Source organism: Neolamprologus brichardi, chromosome 3 (assembly GCF_056152115.1).
Source record: "Neolamprologus brichardi isolate AB-2024 chromosome 3, ASM5615211v1, whole genome shotgun sequence".
NCBI classification, from domain to species: domain Eukaryota; kingdom Metazoa; phylum Chordata; class Actinopteri; order Cichliformes; family Cichlidae; genus Neolamprologus; species Neolamprologus brichardi.
In genome coordinates, this window is record NC_142106.1 from 32,094,674 (window position 1) to 32,112,714 (window position 18,041).

The 18,041-nt window shown below is 44.2% G+C and overlaps 1 protein-coding gene across 2 annotated transcripts in view; it reads right to left on the minus strand.

The window, feature by feature from the left end:
* svep1 (sushi, von Willebrand factor type A, EGF and pentraxin domain containing 1) overlaps positions 1-18,041 on the minus strand; it is a 115,545-nt gene that overhangs the window by 343 nt on the left and 97,161 nt on the right. The window contains exons 34-50 of one of the 2 annotated variants that reach the window (XM_087836791.1): positions 17,810-17,929; positions 17,549-17,725; positions 16,085-16,169; positions 15,796-15,987; positions 14,968-15,135; positions 13,785-14,457; positions 10,984-13,694; positions 9,971-10,205; positions 9,629-9,784; positions 9,108-9,171; positions 8,567-8,743; positions 8,279-8,455; positions 7,256-7,432; positions 5,969-6,139; positions 4,608-4,703; positions 3,385-3,480; positions 2,032-2,125 (exon numbers count right to left, since the gene is read on the minus strand). In XM_087836791.1, coding sequence (XP_087692917.1) covers positions 2,032-2,125; positions 3,385-3,480; positions 4,608-4,703; positions 5,969-6,139; positions 7,256-7,432; positions 8,279-8,455; positions 8,567-8,743; positions 9,108-9,171; positions 9,629-9,784; positions 9,971-10,205; positions 10,984-13,694; positions 13,785-14,457; positions 14,968-15,135; positions 15,796-15,987; positions 16,085-16,169; positions 17,549-17,725; positions 17,810-17,929 — 5,569 coding nt within the window. The remainder of the gene's footprint in view (positions 1-2,031; positions 2,126-3,384; positions 3,481-4,607; positions 4,704-5,968; positions 6,140-7,255; positions 7,433-8,278; positions 8,456-8,566; positions 8,744-9,107; positions 9,172-9,628; positions 9,785-9,970; positions 10,206-10,983; positions 13,695-13,784; positions 14,458-14,967; positions 15,136-15,795; positions 15,988-16,084; positions 16,170-17,548; positions 17,726-17,809; positions 17,930-18,041) is intronic. The other variant, XM_087836801.1, reaches the window with a different exon arrangement.

Here is an 18,041-nt window from a genome sequence, read left to right on the forward strand (position 1 = left end):
ATCGTCACTCTTAAGAATGAACAAAAAGGTCTGGATGCCCTCAGTGGGGATAAATTAGTTATGAATTTTTAATGGGGAGCATTATGCTTTGGGCTCGCAGTAAATCTTTGTGTTGCACTCCACCCATCCATTCATATAACAGTTTATTGGCACCAACCAACAGATACAACTGGCCACATACAGCCCACTTTGATCTTAAGTGGGCCTTACCAGTGAAATTTCCCCATCAGTGAAAATAAGTTTAACTACACATTTTACCCCTGAGATATCCCAACATATATTAAAGTGCAGTTTCCACAGGATACAATAATGCTGCTGTATTACTGAGAGCATGTCAGCATGGCTGGGCTTAAATCGGAAGAAATTAATGTAAAAAGTGTGGAGCTCGTTGATTGGACACAAAGTTTGTGGAAAACCAGAACTTTTCTGTCATTTCTGTTACCTCACTGCTTTTGTACAGTATCAGTGGCCATCGATGATCTATCAGCAGGAAAAACTGAAATTTATGGCCAGACATCCATACTATGAAGCAGTGCAGGTTTACCCTCATGGATTAGAACAACATCCACATTTCCACACTTCTAGCTCTTTCTTTGTGCTTTCTGTTTAGCATGTGACTAAACGACTGCTTAACTCTGACCGTAAATGAGTCACTGGAGCTCTGGTGGCCTTCCAGGAGGTTACAGCAGACTATTCAAGGCCGATATTCTGGGAAATCTAATTCAGAAGTCAGTGAATCATAGAAATGCTGGTCAAATGAATTATAATCACAGGAAAAACTAAGCTATCCCGTTGCGCACAAATCAAATGTAACTTTTGCAAGTTTAAGGACACTTTTTTGTTTCTAAAAAGGAGATCGGCTTGTAATATTCTGCCAGCAGTAGCAGTCACTCAGCTGTTAAGAGCTGACTGGCTCCTGTTAGTGGATGATTCGTGAGAAGCCTCAAGACTTCTCCTATTTGCTCACCTGTTGGTTTCACTTTCTGATCAACCACAGTTTGAAAGGTGTGAACACACATCCTGCTGCACACTGAAAATGTTTACAACTTGAAAGATTTCAAATACCACGTACATGTTGAAATGTAACCAAGTGGGTTTAAGTTGCTAAATATGTCATTTTACATGCAAGTAGCTTTTTCACTTGTCTTATGATCAGACATTCAAAGTTATGAACTAAATAACTGAGGTTGTCTGTAGTTCCTGGGTCCAACCAGCCTGCTGTAAAAAAGTATGTTTTATTCTCGCCCCTCAGAGGATGAATAACAGTATCTTAGTGGTCCTCAGACTTTTGCTCTAGCACCACTGTCAGGCTGAAATCAGGTCAGTTCTACTGCTTGATGGCGACAAAGCCATTCCTATCATCTGTGCAGAGCTTCTAGCGTGACTGTAAACCTTTAGCACAGGAAACACACTTATTAGAGTGCAAAATGAGGAAGGTGCTGGAAATATTCCTCAGAAATTTTGGTCCATATTGACATGAGAGCATCACACAGTTGCTGAAGATTTGTCAGCTGCTCATCCATTCACTGGACTGGAGACGGTAAAGGTGATTTGACTACAGTGAACTCGTTGTTTTCAAGAAAGCAGTTTGTGATGTGGTGTGTTATCCTGCTGCAAACATCCATCAGAGGATGGGTACATTGTGGTCATACACAGGTGGACATGGTCAGCAACAATACTCAGCCAGGCTGTGGTGTTTAAAGCAGCTGGTACTCAGCGGCTCAAAGTGTGCCAAGAAAATAGCCTGAAGTGCTGCTGTAGCCCATCTGCTTCAACCTTCGACGTGCTGAGCTATCAGAGATGCTCCTCTGTGTACTTTGGTTGTAATGAGAGGTTATTTGAATGACTGTTGCCTTCCTATCACCTCAAAGCAGTCTGGACTTTGTACCCAGACATCAACAAGGCATTTTCACTCAGAGAACTGCTGCTCACTGGATATTTTCTCTTTTTTTGGTCTTATATCCCGTCTGGATGTTTGATAATGTCTAATATGTCACAAGTGTGTGTGTGTGGGTGGGTGTGTTTAACCACCTGGAGCAGTTGTGTCCGATCCAACCTGAAGGGCAGCTACACCTGTTCGGCCTGATGCATCTGCCTCCGTTCTGGCAAGCTGACGTACACACAGCTGTGGTCAGGCAGAAAGACAAGAGACAGAAATCGTCAGTACGGTGTCTGATGAGGAAACCCAACAGATAATTTTTGGAGGAAATGTATCTTTTATAACCATGAAGTCAGCCACACTACAAACATTAGCACTGCTGTGACAGCTCACTCTGAGCAATAAAGAAATAAAATTGAAAGATAAAGATGTTTGTCTAACAGTGCATGTGCAGGACTCGTTTCAGTGTTCAAGCTTGTTTAAGTGTTACTCAGGAACATTGTACATGTATGTATGATGTACATAACACAGTCACAATAAAGTAATGTGATATTTATTATCCCCATATATCATCTCCTGACAGTTTTAAACAGCTCTATATAGCATTATTATCACTTTGCCCTTCAGATCAATCAGTTGACCTTGAAGGAAAGGTCAGAGGTCAAATGGGGCATAATATGTTTAAATCTTTACAAGCTACTACATATATGTTGGCAATACAACAAGTTCCTAAGTTTTGAGGCTTTTTGTGATTTTTTGGCCAATAAATCAATAAGCTGACGTTGAAGAGCTCGATGGATGTCAGCCAGATGTGAATGGATTACTAACATGACCCCACTCTACACCCCTACAACGTTTTATCAGAATTCAGTCAAACTTTTTGAGCTACCGCGTTTACAGACAGACTCACTCACGCAAGCACTACGAAAACCACAACTTCCTTGGTGGAGGTCATAAACTGACGTATATCCAACTGTAGGACATTTGTTATAAAGCCTTCGTGATCTTGGCAATGCTTCTTTAGTTTCTTTGTACGGCTCTTGCTAAATTTTGGTGTCTGATGGTGTTCCCTTCATTCTGAGTTGCTACGACTGCAGATATGCACGTTAAGGACGACCGTATATATGACACTAGCACGTGACAATAAATGTCACCCTGGAGGTTTTCCAGTAAGATTATAGGAGAATGGCCTATAAGTGTGCAAAGCAGTAAAAAAAACAAACAAACACACAGCCCATAATTATGCTAGATTGTTACCAAGTATAAAATATAATAATATATAATATAATACAAATACTTACAGCAGACAGATCACCAAATTAATAATAGCTTATATATCAGCAGGTTACTTATTAACAATAAATAGACAATCACAGGAGACAGAAATCCTCTGGGCTAAGTGTTGCTAGGATGATGATGATCCTGCTGTAATGGGAACCTTGCTGAGATTTACTTGCGTACATACCATCGTAAGCACTGAACGCTTCACTGACACATGAACTCACCGGTGTGGCAGCGCGTGCCCGTCCACCCGGTGGGACACTCGCACTGGTAGGGGGCCACGCAGCGCCCTCCATTCAGGCACGGCAGGATGCAGATGGCTATTATGAAAAGGAGAGGAGAGCGTTAGGAGGCAGGTATTTAAGATCACCATGAACCTCTCTCTTTGAAACCATCTCAAACATGCGGTCAGTGTGGAGCTTCATATATAAAGTGGACAAAAAACTAGATGAAGAGGTCAAAAACTGCAGCATCACTTATACTACAAGAAATAAACTTAATGTTCTGGCTTGCATACTTTATCTAGCCCTGTAAGAGTTTAGCATGTTAGCATGGTAGCATTTGCTAACTAGCACTAACACAGAGTGGAGCTGAGGCTGATGGTCGGTCAGGTAGTTTTCCAGGTATCTGTTCTTAAATAATAAAATCAAAATGTCTTGATGATGTTGCTAGATGAAAGGTTAAGGGTGCTCCAAAGCTCCTCTTGCCCAACAGCTGGGTTGGGCTAAACACCCGATGGTATGCAGATAGGATTTCCAAATGACTTGAAACTGATCATCAGGAGAAAATAAATGTCAGAAAAAACCTTCATGGCAATCCATCAAATAACAGCTTAGCCATTAAAGCCATTTCATCTTTATTAATCAGTATGTTTAAAAGCCTTCTGATTAATTCCAGTGTGACTGTTTCACAACGATTGTTTTGGTTTTTGGTGACTCATTGCTCTTATAAATATATATATATATATATATATATATATATATATATATATATATATATATATAACTTGTAGTTTAGGTGAACATGCAACAAATACCATTCTCTCTGTTTTTCAATCTTTTCCACCGTGGGACATTTTGAAAATCAGTTCACAGCCAGATTATGTTATGTAGCAGGGTTAGGTTTGGGTGATTTTTACAGGAAGTTGGCCGACAGCTGTGAGCTGCATGCGAGAATTTCTTGTGTAAGACTGTCATACATATGTTTTTTTACACCACAATGTCTGTCTTATTTCTTCTGATTAAGTACTGGTATCACATAAAATGAGAGAAACATCTGGACTGTCTTGTTAAACCAGAGAGAATTAATTTTTCCGCTACAAACAGATACTTCTCTGTGCTCCAGTGTCTGCAAAAAGTTAGCCTGTGTTTGACCATAAAACACTGAGGATCACGATCAGGGCGTGAAAAGGGAGAATTAAACATGTTTACGATTATTAAATACTTACGCTCCTCACAGAGGCGACCCATCCAACCCTCGGGGCAGGAGCAAGTGTTGGGCCGCTGACACACACCTCCGTTCTGACACTGTAGCCAACACACCGCTTAGGGAGAGGACACACAGACACACGGACAAAGATATCAAATTAAGGTCAGAGAAATGATTCCTGTAACACAGAGGTACTATTCTGTGAGCATATCTCACAAAGCCAGACGTGCAGCTATACGGTGAAGAAGACACTCAACAAAAATGGCCATTTAACCTCACGCACACAACAGCACACAGCACACAGCAACAGTGTGTGCAAGGAGGCAGGAAAGAGCACAAACTCAGCAGCTGTTCAGGGAAGCTTAGCCTGGATCCAGCCTTTGTTTTCATATTTTATATGCAAAACATCTTAACGGTCATTTGAGTTTCACACAGGGATTCAGGGTGGAGCTCAATCAGTTTGACTGTCTGCTTTAGTATCTTTACTTGATCAACAGGAACCTGATTTCAGGCTGATATGATTGTTTTCATATTTTTTCTCTCAAATGTGACCTTTTTTATTGATTTTTTTTTAACCCTTTTCTTTATTTTATGTACAGCACTAAACTCATTTTTTTCAGAGTGACGTTTATTAAAGAGCGTAACATCGTAATTCAGTTACAGACAGTGATGACAGATTGGTAACTATCATGTGAATGTGATAGTATGGTGAAGTATTTGTTTCTCAAATGCAGCGCAGTCATAAAACTGCCTGCAGGTCATATCTTTGTTCTGCTTGTGCCGACTGAGAAAAGGAATTTCCCAATGTCTAAATTCCTGGATCCTGTTCAGCTGACACTCCCATCATACCACAACTGTGCGTGTGTGATTCATGTTTACTCAGAATAAAACTGTAAACTGAACTGTTTCTTAAAATCCTGAAGATGTTACGCTAAAGCTTAATCTACAGATGTTCTACATGCCCGATTTTCCTTTAAATAATTAAATTATTTAAAGGAAACCCCGTCATACAAAGGTGTTTTTCTTGTTTAAGGGTGAGGTTTTTCTTCCTGGATCCAGGCTTCTGAAAGTATTTGCACATAAACTTCAGGGCGAGCTGTCAGAGCAGAGCGCCGTCGGTCATGGTACAGAGAAAGATAAGAGATCCTGTGGTGAAGACAAAAAACACCCCCACAAACCTGCTTCTGCCGCTTCCATAGACTGTACCCATGCAACCAGAGTGCAAGCACATACGTGTTAATGACCTTCACAGATTAAAATCTCTGTTTCGTAAGCAGCAGTAGGTAAGGGAAGAATTCAAAGGCTGAGAAGCTGCATGGCAGTATGAGTTACAGGATAAGTCAGCTGAAGCAGGAAGTCTCCGTTTCACGTTCGCTCTACCTCTGCATGTGGGGGGCGGCGTCCAGGTGCCGTTCTCCAGACACCTGCTCCTTCCAATGCCTTCCATGGTGTAACCGCCATAACACGAGTACACCGCCACGTCCCCGAACTGGAACACCGCCCCCCGCACCACCCCGTTGGCCACATGGAGTGGGGGGCCACAGGACACCCCTATGGAACGACCCACGAGTTATTCACTGCTACCCCCGTCTACAAACGCTGCTGCTTTGCCTCTTTAACGACACGTTTGCACCAATCTGACTGTAAAATTTATTGCGCTGTAACATTTCTGTCCATCCCCATATGTGAGTACAAAGTGTGCACCGCAGAGAGAAATCTGTGCTTATTAAATTAAACCCAGTGTGTTTCCTGCACCCCCCAGTAGCCCCGGAGACAGTGATTTTCATGCAACACATCCAAATGTATCAAACAGTTCAGTGTTGGTTTGATTTGGTAAAAACCCCTTACTGATAATCCCCCTGAGGACAAAAATGGACTCGGATAAACATGCACGTAGGAGACAAACCCTCCCAAAACAGCATGCAAACACATACAACGAGCCACAGCAACATGAGCACTGCTGTGCTGCATATTCAGGACAACTGCACATGAGAATGATCAAAGGACAATCTGACAAAGGTTGCCATAGAAGCCGCAGAGGTGCCCGTAATTAGTTCAGCACACAGGAGCCGACGCAGTGTTTGAAGCAGCCTCATTTGTTTTGATAAAAGCTCAGTGAGACAACAGAGAGACAGCGCTTCACCTGAGACATGCAAGTGTAGAGAAGCACAACAAGACAAGGGGAGCATGCGAAGATGTGCAGTGTTAAAATCACAGTGTTTCGACAAGCGAGTATAGTGACATCATTTAATCGCTGCAGTACTTGTAGAAATGTGAGTAAATCACATGATCTCACTGAAAAAAACTAAACTTAGTAACTTTACTATGATATAGCAGAAAGGTTTACATTAATGGTACAAAGGAACTAAACCTGTGTAGTTCAGAGGTAACACACAGTGACATTAAAATGAAAATTACAAGCAGTAAACTTCCTCTTTAATTATATAATTTACAAACTTAATCATCTAGTTTCCTGCTAACAAACGTGACATTCTTCGCATATTTAAGAGCCGTTCAAATGAAATCACGTTTTTCGGTTTTGTCACATTTATTCAATGCCACCTCACAAACATGTGATTCCTTACAGATTAAAAAGCTGCTACAACAACTGAAGAGACTTGATACAGAAGAGATTAATCTTCTCTTTAAAAAAATAACAATACCTACGTTCACACACAGAACTCATGGGGCTCCAGGTCCGGTCTGACCTGCAGGTGATGGTGCCGCTGCCTTTCACCTGCTGACCTTTGGGGCAGGTAACGCGGACCGACTGTCCAACTCGAAACTCCTGCTGGACTCTGTCCCCGCTGCTGTTCCAGCCCGGAGGAGCCGGGCAAGACTTGGCTGCGAGAGACAGAAATGATGGATATGCTTTTAAAATTTGATGTAGTTCGTGTATCAGCAATACAACAGTATAAGTCCTTAGTCGTTTACAGTCACGGTGTACCACAGAAACAACATGTACTAGTGAAGTTTGCCGACAGTGTGACAGAATGATAGATGCAGATTAAAGTGAGACATTTAAATCGTTCTACTACACGATAGCAATGTAACACTAGGGCCCACAAACGCTACAAAACTGTGTTGTGAATGTGCTACACTTCTTTACCCCCCCCCCCCCCCCCCCCCCCAAAATACATCAATAAAATGCACCGCATCTACATATCTATATAACGTCACTGCACAAAAGTCTGGTTATTTTGAGACGTACGTACACCGACCATCTATGAGTGGTCAGTGGCTGCTGCACTTCTCTTTTCCACATTTGTAAACAGAGTCAAAAGCTCAATTCACTGTCATCTAATTTCTTTTAGTTTACTATTTTTCACTATTACTATTTTTCATACACCATGTTTTGTTTGTTTTCTTTTTTCTGCCAACAGAAATAATGAATTACATAAGTCTGAGAGACATGTATGTGGAAGTGTCTCTCAGCTGCAAGTCATGGGTCAGTCATGACATAAGACTCAAAAATCAGCACATTCCAACAAACTGCAGCCAGATTACGAGGAGCTGAGTGGGTGACTTCTTGTCACAGGCTGTATTGTGAAACAGATGAAGAAACTCAGTGATGTTGCAAAGAATTTTAAAAGGCCTCTGTGTTAGAAAGCAAATGATACCACAAGCTGCCACGTGGCAGGAAGTCAGAAAGCAAACCAGTAAAGATTCTTTCGAAAAACGTGTCCTCACGTTTGCAGGTGGGGAAAGCGGAGCTCCAGGCATTGCCCCCTATGCACACCACCAGAGGATCTCCCACCAGGTTGTAGCCGTTGTCACACTGGAACTTCAGAGCATGCCCAGTGTTCAGGCTGAGTTCCTGCACTTTACCGTGCAGCATCTGTTTGGGGCTGATGCAGCCTCTGACCACTGACAAGACAGAAAGACCACAGGGATGTGATGTCAGACGTGTTTGATGTCAGACGTGTCTGATGCACAGACGTCCTTTCACTTCTTTTGCTCACTGTCTGCCCTCCATACCTTCACACGTAGGCACCGGCAGGCTCCACGTGCCATTGTCCAGACAGGTGAGCGTCTCTGGGCCGATCAGCTGCAGCCCAGGATTACACACATAGGTGACATTGTCCGGGCTGGGCTCACCCGCCGGTTGTGCATTTTGTACTGCGGGAGGAGCCCCACATGATTGCAATGAGGACGCTGTGAAGAAAAGGGTCAAAGGTGCGGTAGTGTTAAAGTACAGTATATGTATCTGCTGTAGCACATTGCAAAACATGAACTCTTTACCCCTTGAAAACCTGCTAAGTGTAAACCTTGAAACTCTTATATGAACTGAGTGGTTTCTGGCCTGCAGTCAAAACAACATCACTGCATGTCCATCAGAAGCTAGTGAGGGCTACGCTTGGATATCTGTTTGTGTGGGATATCTTTGTGTCAATAAACTTTATGGATGTTCCAAAGTTTAGTAGAGGGAAAAAAGATCACTGATAGAACATTAAGATCAAATATCCGCTATTATCACAAGCATGTCTGCCTCCTTGTCTGCCTCTGTGCACAAACCCACCAACACACACTGGCTGCGTGCCGCTCCACGTTCTGTCTCCCTGGCAGATGTGGATGGAGTCTCCCTGTGACAAAAAGGGGAGAAGGATATTTGATGGTGTACACACAGAAACGCGTACATCCATAATATTGACTTTTTCCACTGTAGAATGAAGTAATGTTATTGCGTGAGTGCTATCAAGGCAGTCAGCGGCTTCTACTCTTCGTGTGCATTAAAAAAAGGCCGTCATTGTATCGAGTGTCCAAACTGGGCAGTGCAGAGTATCAGTTTATAAAGAAGACAGTGACTCAGCTCTTTCTATTGGCTCAGTTACTGCGCACACCTATTGATTGCTGAAGAGAAGTCACATGGCTTTCTGTAATCTCATTGTTAGCCATTAGTGCAGTGGGTGCATGCTGTTTAAAGGCAGAGTGTGGGAAAGCAAGAGGAACACAGGAGCTGAGTGGTCATTTGTTATGTAGTTTAGGACCAACTACATTTGTTTTTCCACGTAAAGAGATGCCAGACGGAAAAAGTTTTACCTTCATGTCAAAGCCAGGCAGACAGGAGTACATGACAAAGTCTCCATAGTTGTAGCTGTCCCCCTCTACGATACCGTGAAGAAGAGGAGGTGGTTTCTCACACATCACCATCTCACAGGAAACCGATGAGATACTTGGAGACCAGCTTCCACCGACCTTATCACACAGTTTAAAAGCGCTGCGTTATCAACGTTACACACATTCATTCTCACTTCTGTAAACCTTTGGCCATTTCACTTTATGTTCCTGGCATTCATATAATGGATTTTCTGTGGTTAATTATAACTTAACAGGGAAGTCAAATTCACATTAAGAAGCTGAAAGGCAAGACATCTTTCTTACCTGACACTCTGCTAGTGCTGACCCCTGCAGGTAGAAGCCAGTAGGGCATGAGAGGGTGACGGTGCCCCCGACAGGCGTGAGCTCCTTCCCGGTGATTACCAGATGGGGGATGGAGAAGTTGGTGGGTAGCAGGCAGGGGGTGGGGCGGCACCGAACGTTGTGTTTTGACCAGGTGGCGTCGCTCTGGCAGGACAGGGAAGCTGTCTGCGTGGCTAATTCGTATCCATCATCACACCTGCAGACAAAGGACGCACATGATGATACACAGAGTACACTCTTTCTGTCTTGGATTTTAATCCATTCACAGAAATGGAAAGTAACAAACATCCTGTTTACTGTGAGCATGAAGCCAGTTTCTCTAAGATTCAACGTAAAAATACAAATATTGGTGGCAGCCAGTGCTAAACCTTAGCCTCCTAGTAGATATCGATTTCAAAATCCTACATCGACTTGTTCTCGAGTTAACGTGTTCACACCACAGTGATGGTAGTACCCCATCAGCCTTTCAGGGCTGAGACATAAATGTTGAGAGAATTAATTCTCAAGAGCATTACAGCTAAAAATCCACATATTTCTGTGATGGCAACTTTTTTGTGACTCACATCAAAACAATGAAGAAAACTGAGAAAAGTTTTGATGCTCTCCTGAGTGAACAAGCATGTTTGTCACTAAATTTTAACAGCAACTTACCAGAAAAACTGGTTCAATGCAACTACAACATCATCTTAGTGCATGATAATAAAAAATTAATTTAATGATGATTTTAATGATTAGAAATGCATCTTTTAAGTGCACTTCAGTTATAAATGTGTTCTTTGATGAATCAGATGCAGAGTGCAGTGCTGGATGCTCTTATACTGACTTTTTGTGTATGAAAATGTGTTTTTCAGGTTTCAGTTGTAGTCTCACCTGATCCAGGATAAGCACTATTCCATACACAGCATTTACATTAAACACTATGTGAGTCAGAAAACTCATTTAAGACAAACCACTCCAATAATGACAGTATTCACCTATATGTGATCTGGTTGGGGAAGCTGAAGATATCTCCCACGACCCGAGCGTTGGCGACCTCTGGCGGTTTTCCACAGCTCACAGGCTCGCATCGTATCCTGGGTTCCCCCCATCTGCCGTCTCTTCCACAGGTGAGGTAAGCATACCCCTTTAGCTGGTAGCCAGGCCGACACCTGTATATAGCCGTTTCTGGGAAGCTGGCACTGCCACCCTGCAAGACAGCATTAGGAACTGTAGGCGGGGCAGCGGTGCACCTTCCCCGGCTACACACAGGCACCCCAGGGCTCCACACTCCTCCTTTTTCGCACACAGCTTGAGAGGGACCCAGCAGCTTGTAGCCGTCGTCACACTGGAAGTGCACTCGGTCTCCGCAGGCTCGATCGTGGCCGAGAACCACTCCGAACTTAACCACAGGAAGGGTGCAAATGCAGGGCTGGCACTGAGGCACGGGGCCCACCCAGAGGCCCTGAGCGGAGCACCGCAGGATGGGATCGCCAACGACCTCGTAGCCATCGAAGCACACGTACTCCACAATGTCGTCGTAGTTGAAGCTGGAGCCGTTCACATAGCCGTGACTGATGTCCTCAGGAGGATCGCAACTAATGATGTCACAACGGGGTGCCGGTTTGTCCCAAAGTCCATCTGACTGACAGACACGTGTAGAATCTCCGTTAAGCGTGTATCCTTCATCACATTCATACTTTATCTTGCTGCTGTAGCCAAACTCTGACCCCAACATGCGACCATTCAGTATTGGGGAGGGCTTCTCGCAGCGGGCTGGTACACAGGCAGCAGCCTTGTGGCTCCAGGTACCGTCAGCCTGGCAGATGCTTGGAGACCTTCCATTTAAGATGAACCCAGGCTGACAGCTCAGTTCTATTTTGTTATTATAGGTGAACTCTGTGCCTTTAAATGTGATATCACCGGGGATTTTAGGAGGACCACAGGACACGGGCTCACACTGTGGCTTCAGCGCAGTCCACTTTCCGTCTGCCTGGCAGGCAGTAGTACTGCTGCCCTTCAGGACAAACCCAGGATTACACTGAAAGTGTAATACCTCGGGATAAACAAAATCACCTCCCTGTGTTGTGCCATTATCCACAGCCCCTGGATCACCACAGGAAACAGGTTGACAAACTGGGGCATCAGTGGTCCACACTCGACCTGACACACACTGCCTCACAGGCTCCCCCTTCAGCTCATATCCTTCATCACAAGTATATGTGAGCGTAGTCCCGAGGGAGCCATGAGTCACATTCATCCAGCCGTGATCTGGACTAGGCGGTATTTGGCACTCCGCTGGCACACACGATGGGGCTGTCCCATTCCAGCCTCCGTCCTCCTGGCACACCAGCCTGACCTGGCTTGTGAGGTCATAGCCATGGTGGCAACGGTACTCAATCAGTGTCCCATGAAGAAAGTTCAAGTCCAGTCTTCCAGTGTCTTTAGAGGTAAATCTCCCTCCCAGCTCTGTCACTCTAACATACTCCCCAAAGTCAATGTGAGGAGGCAGCCCGCAGTCCGAGGGCACGCAGACAGGAACAGAGCTCGACCAGCCGAACTCCTCACAGGTTAGATGGTCCTGACCCACGAGTTGGAAGCCAGGAAAACAGCTGTAGAAAATAGTCACACCATAACTGTGGTCCTGGCCTTCCACAAAGCCGTTTTCAACTGGCTGAGGTGGTGTGCAGGATATCTGCACACAAGCTGGTGGCTCGATGTCCCACTCCCCACTGGCCAGGCACCTAACAGTCTTTGTGCCTTGGAGGCGGTAACCACGGTTGCAGGAGTAGGTCGCACTGTGATCAAACTGAAGTTTTGTATAGACAACTTTTCCATTGGTTATCTGTTTAGGAACTGAGCATTCGATTGGGCGGCAAGAAGGAACCCCACCAATCCAGAGTCCCTTCTCTCCACAGAGGATGGTGGAGTTACCTACTAAGTTATATCCAGTCTTACAACTATACAGTGCTTTGCTGAGGTACATCAGTCCCTGGACATCAACAATACCATCTGAAATCTCTACAGGCTGAGGACATTCAACTGGGATGCATTCTGGGTAAGGACTGCTCCACTGCCCGTTGGCTAGACAGGACACAGAGCCTTCTTTTCTTAAAGTAAAGCCATCTATGCACGTGTAGGTCACCACAGAGCTGAATGGGAACAGGTGAGAAGACCTGGAAGGGCCACCAAACGGCACTGCAGGCGGCGGACCACAAAACACCTGCTTACACACCGGAAAGGTGTCATTCCACTCCTGTGACGGAGTGCAGCGGAGGAACCGAGCCCCCTCGAGGACGTAGCCATCCTCACAGGATAACTCCACTGTTCCTGATTCAGAGTCCAGGCCCCTTAGAACCAGGTGGTTCTCCTCCAGTGGTGGCTCTGGACACTGGACGGGCGAGCAACGCGGAGGCCTCGTCTTATCCCACCTTCCAAACTTCAAACAGGTCCAGGTAGCATCCCCGACCAGCTCGTAACCCTCATCGCAGACATACACCACTTTACGGCCCACCTGGAAGTCAGAGCCTTTGTAGTGCCCATGGACGATGTTAGGAGGAGGGTCACAGGTCAGAAGGACACAGGTTGGGGGGTCTTGGTTGGACCACTGACGGTTGGCTTGGCAAACTCGCTCCGGTCGTCCAATCAGTCTGTAGCCTGCGTTACAGGCGTACGTCACCTTGCTGTTGTAAGTGAGCCGACCTTTGACCTACAGTGGAACAAAAATGGGACATATCATGTGCTTTGTTTTTATGTTTATAAGAGGACTCTTTAAGTGCATTCAGTTTTCATGGCTAACCTGGGGGTATCCGTTCTTGAGGGATGGGGGTTGCGAGCAGGACACAGGTACACAGGTAGGCAGAGCTCCTCCCCACTCTCCATTTCCCTTGCAGGTCCTTCTCTTCTCCCCTCGAATCAAGAAGCCTTTGAAGCAGCTGTACGCCACCACGGCTCCAAAACTGTAATTTGTCCCAATCACATAGCCCTGATCAATGCTCTCAGGCTTGGAGCACCTCACCGGCACACAGCCAATATCATAGGGCGAGGGCTCCCACTCTCCTCCCATCAGGCATCTGAGTGTGGCTGTAGTGTTGAGCATGAAGCCCTCTTCACATTTATAACTCACTTCGATGTTGCTGGCGTATTTTGGTTTGTTGACCGAATCTAAAATTGCATGTGGTAGTTCAGGTGGGCGGAGGCAGAAGTTTGCAATGCAGCGAGGCGCCTCCATGCCATCGGGTGGCACCCACACGCCCTGAGCATTACAAACCATCTTGGAGTTGTTGCTGGCTGTGTATCCGTCAGTGCAGTAGTAGTTAGCGGTGTCTCCGAAAAGCTTGTGAGTCTCATAGGGTTCAGCGTGGTCGATGGCAGGCGGGGTGCCGCAGGAGCGGGGGACGCACTGAGCCGTGCTTTCACTCCATTGGCCAGTTGATAGACATTCTCTGGTCTCTGGGCCAATCAGAGTGTATCTGCACAGGAAGGAGAGCAAAAGCAATGAGCAAAAAAACCCCAAATCATCATAATTTAGAAAAAGCATGCAAAAGTATGTCAAAGAAACTGCAAAATGCTTGGTTTGGTTTGTCTAGCCCTTAACCGGATTGCTCAAATGGATCAAATCTGGATCAGGGAATCTTTTTTGTAGTATTTTGAATCATATCATCAGAAATATATATCAAATAGAAATAATAATTTAAAAAAATTAAGATGTCATCTTATTGTTCTCAAGTAAATTTCAGTTTCTCTGGATCCTGTTTATGCATGCTGTGGCGGCGCTTTTCAGCCTCGATGGACTGCTCAGTTCTCATCCTCATGTACATGTTACATTTTCATTAAATGCATGAATTCTTTGTTTTAGCTGTGCTTAAAAGCCACCATGCCATAGACAGTAAAGATCATGCAGAGGAATAAACAGGTGTTAAGTATTTAGTTTTAACACATTTTAAAAACAAATTAACTGAGTAGATTTCAACCACATTTACCCTTCTTTGCAGACATAGTGCACCTTGTTTCCCAGCTCAAAGTTCTCTCCCACAGTCACAGCGTTTTCCAGTAGCGGGGGCTCGCTGCACAGGACTCTCACACAGCGGGGGAAAGGCCTGCTCCACTCCCCTGTTGCCTCACAAATTACTTCCATGGAGCCCTGTGGTCTTTGTATCGACATACAACTCAGTTTAGACTCCTCTCTACATCATTTACAGTCACTGGGTATACACACCCAATTCCGAAAAAATGTAACTAAAGGCAGAATGCACAATAGATAATCTCATAAATATCATTTTGCAATTATTTAGGTTAATCGACCACAGGCCAGTAACATGATTGGGAATTACGAGCATCTTGCAGAGGCGGAGTTTCTCAGAAATTGTCAAGAAATCACTGACTGTGCAGCTTACTGTGCCATCAACAAATGCAAGTTAAAGCAAAGAAGCAGCCACACGTAAACTGAAAGTGGAAAACTGTTCGGTCATCAGAAGAATGAAAATTTAAAATGATTTTGGAAAACATGGACGCTGCGTTATCCAGACTAACGAGTGGAGGAACATTCCAGCTTATTACCAGCACTCAGTTTAAAAGCCTGCATCTCAGATGCTACTGGAGTTCATTAATACCTCTGGAATTGGCATGTTGCACATCTAGGAAGGAAGCATCAATGCTGAAAGTATTCTTTTTTAGTTTTTATTTACATCTTAAACAGCATCCCTGTTTAGGAATTGGCGTTGTACAACAAATTAAAGCTATATAAAGTATAATAAAAGTTACATTTATTCAGTGAAAAACTAATAGTACTAATGGTAATTTATCCATACCTGTATCCCTCATTGCAGGTGTATGTGACAGTGGACAGATACGTGTTGGTGTTTAGTGTGTAGTCTGCATTTTCCACAGTCGGCGGACCCCCGCAGGTCACTGGATGGCAGGTAGGTGGCGTCCCGGTCCACCTCAGACTAGAGAGACATTGGAACTCATAGGGGACCTGAGGCTGGAAGCCCTTCTTACAGCTTAGGTAGAGACAAAACAGAGTCAGACTCACATGTTAACAAAAATCTTTCACATGTCACATGACACCCGAGGTATTGGAGAGGGTGAAGATGATACCTGAAAGTCACCTTGCTTCCATAGGTGAAGTTGTTTCCCGTCATGATGGAGTTCTCTGGAACAGTTGGTGCTGGGCAGGAGAGGGCTGGAGCGTAACATTAACGAGATGATTAGTAACCGCTAATTTTTTAAACCTATCACACTCAATTACAACTTAAATAACTAAATGCAAGTTTAGCCCACTGATGTGAGGAGCAAATATGCGCATATATTTCTGCACTGAGAATCAAGTTAACAGACGCCTCTGAATCCAACCACTTAAACAAATTAATGTCAGTTGGGCATCTGGGGCTTATCGTGCCCCCATGATGCTCATACTTTTAACTGCTATTGATGAAATTGGGGTCAGCTCAAAAAAGAGACGAACAGGACGGATGTGGAACTGAAAAGCAGACAGATACATTTCTTTTATTTCTGCGTGAAACTGAAGATTCACTTTTACAGTCACAGCTCCAAAGATGCACCTCACACAGTGATGCTGATGTCCAGAAGATCTCAGAGCAATAATATTATATTGAGCCATAAGTGTGTTTTTAATGTTCATTAAATTTTATTCAACTGTTTTTTTCTCCCACTTGTTGCACACAAATGTGGCTTTTGCACATCTAATCATTTCACTTTCAGTCCGACACTCAGCAGCTACAGTAACATGAATCTGCAGACGCCAAGTAATTCAGTTCCTCTTCCTCTGTGATGAAGAATGTGGCTTAGTGCCAAGATGCACGTGGTTACATAGTCAGACGTCTCAGCCTGCTGCACATCGGAGAACAAAAAGGACAGCTGCGTATGTGACTGTTCCTTTACAACACCGGCCATTAGACAAAGCATTTTTTGTGCTGTATATTTGCTTGTGTATGTGTGTATGAATACACAACATACATGTCTGCATGTTTTCCTGAAGTGTAATAGTCATTTGCATGATAATAGCCGACAGCAGTGGACCTTGAATGTGTTTTATTATCAGAGAGATGCATGCTTTCATTAGAAGCCTCTTCTTTGAAGCCATTAAAGCTGTTTAATGGATGCAGTATTTTCACTGTGTAATATATAACTGAAAAAATGTGAGTAAATGCTGATTTATGTGTTTTGCTATGTGATATCATATTCTATAGTATGTAGTTATCTCATTGTAAAGAGTGAAGCTTGTGGTTACATGCCTCTTCCAACCAAACAAGCTGCAGATTAAATCCATGCAGCAAAAAATTCAAGTGCCAATCTTTTATTTCAAGGAAATCATCCAAAAATTTAGAAAGAAGCTGTAAACTGTGAAGGTCAAACTGAGCAACCTCTAAGGATCGCAGCTGCAGAGTAAGCATCCAAAAAGCTCCATAAAATATTCCTAGTTTTCCATCGGCTTAATCGGAACTGTGAAAAACAAATGCAGAGTCCACTACATCAGACGCAACTGAAATAAATCACACCATCCATTTGATCACAATAGCATTATGTGACTCCAGCTCTCACCTCTGCAGTATGGGACAGCATCATCCCAATCTCCTGTTTCCAGGCATTGGAGCTGAGATGAGCCAATCAGCTCATAGCCGTTGTCACAGCTAAACACAACCTCGCTGCCCATCAGAAAGTTGCTCCCGTATCGGTGACCGAAGTCAGGAGTCCCAGGGTTCTCGCACTTTACTGGCTCTGAACGCACACACGAACAGCTGGGTTTATAAAAGAATGGAGGAAAACAGCTGCTTGGGTCACCTGACTACGTTGTCATATCACCTGTGCAGTTTTTGCCATCTCCAGTGTATGGGTGGATACAGGTGCAGGTGTAGGAGCCTTCTGTGTTCTGACAGCTGGCGTGATCATCACAGTCAGAGCCCAGGGCACACTCATCCACATCTGCACACACATATGATTAAAAACACACACAAAAAAGGACAAATGGGTTATCCGTTAAGTTGTCAGTCAACAGAAACAGGATTTTTTATTTAAAAGTGTTTGTAAAAAGTTT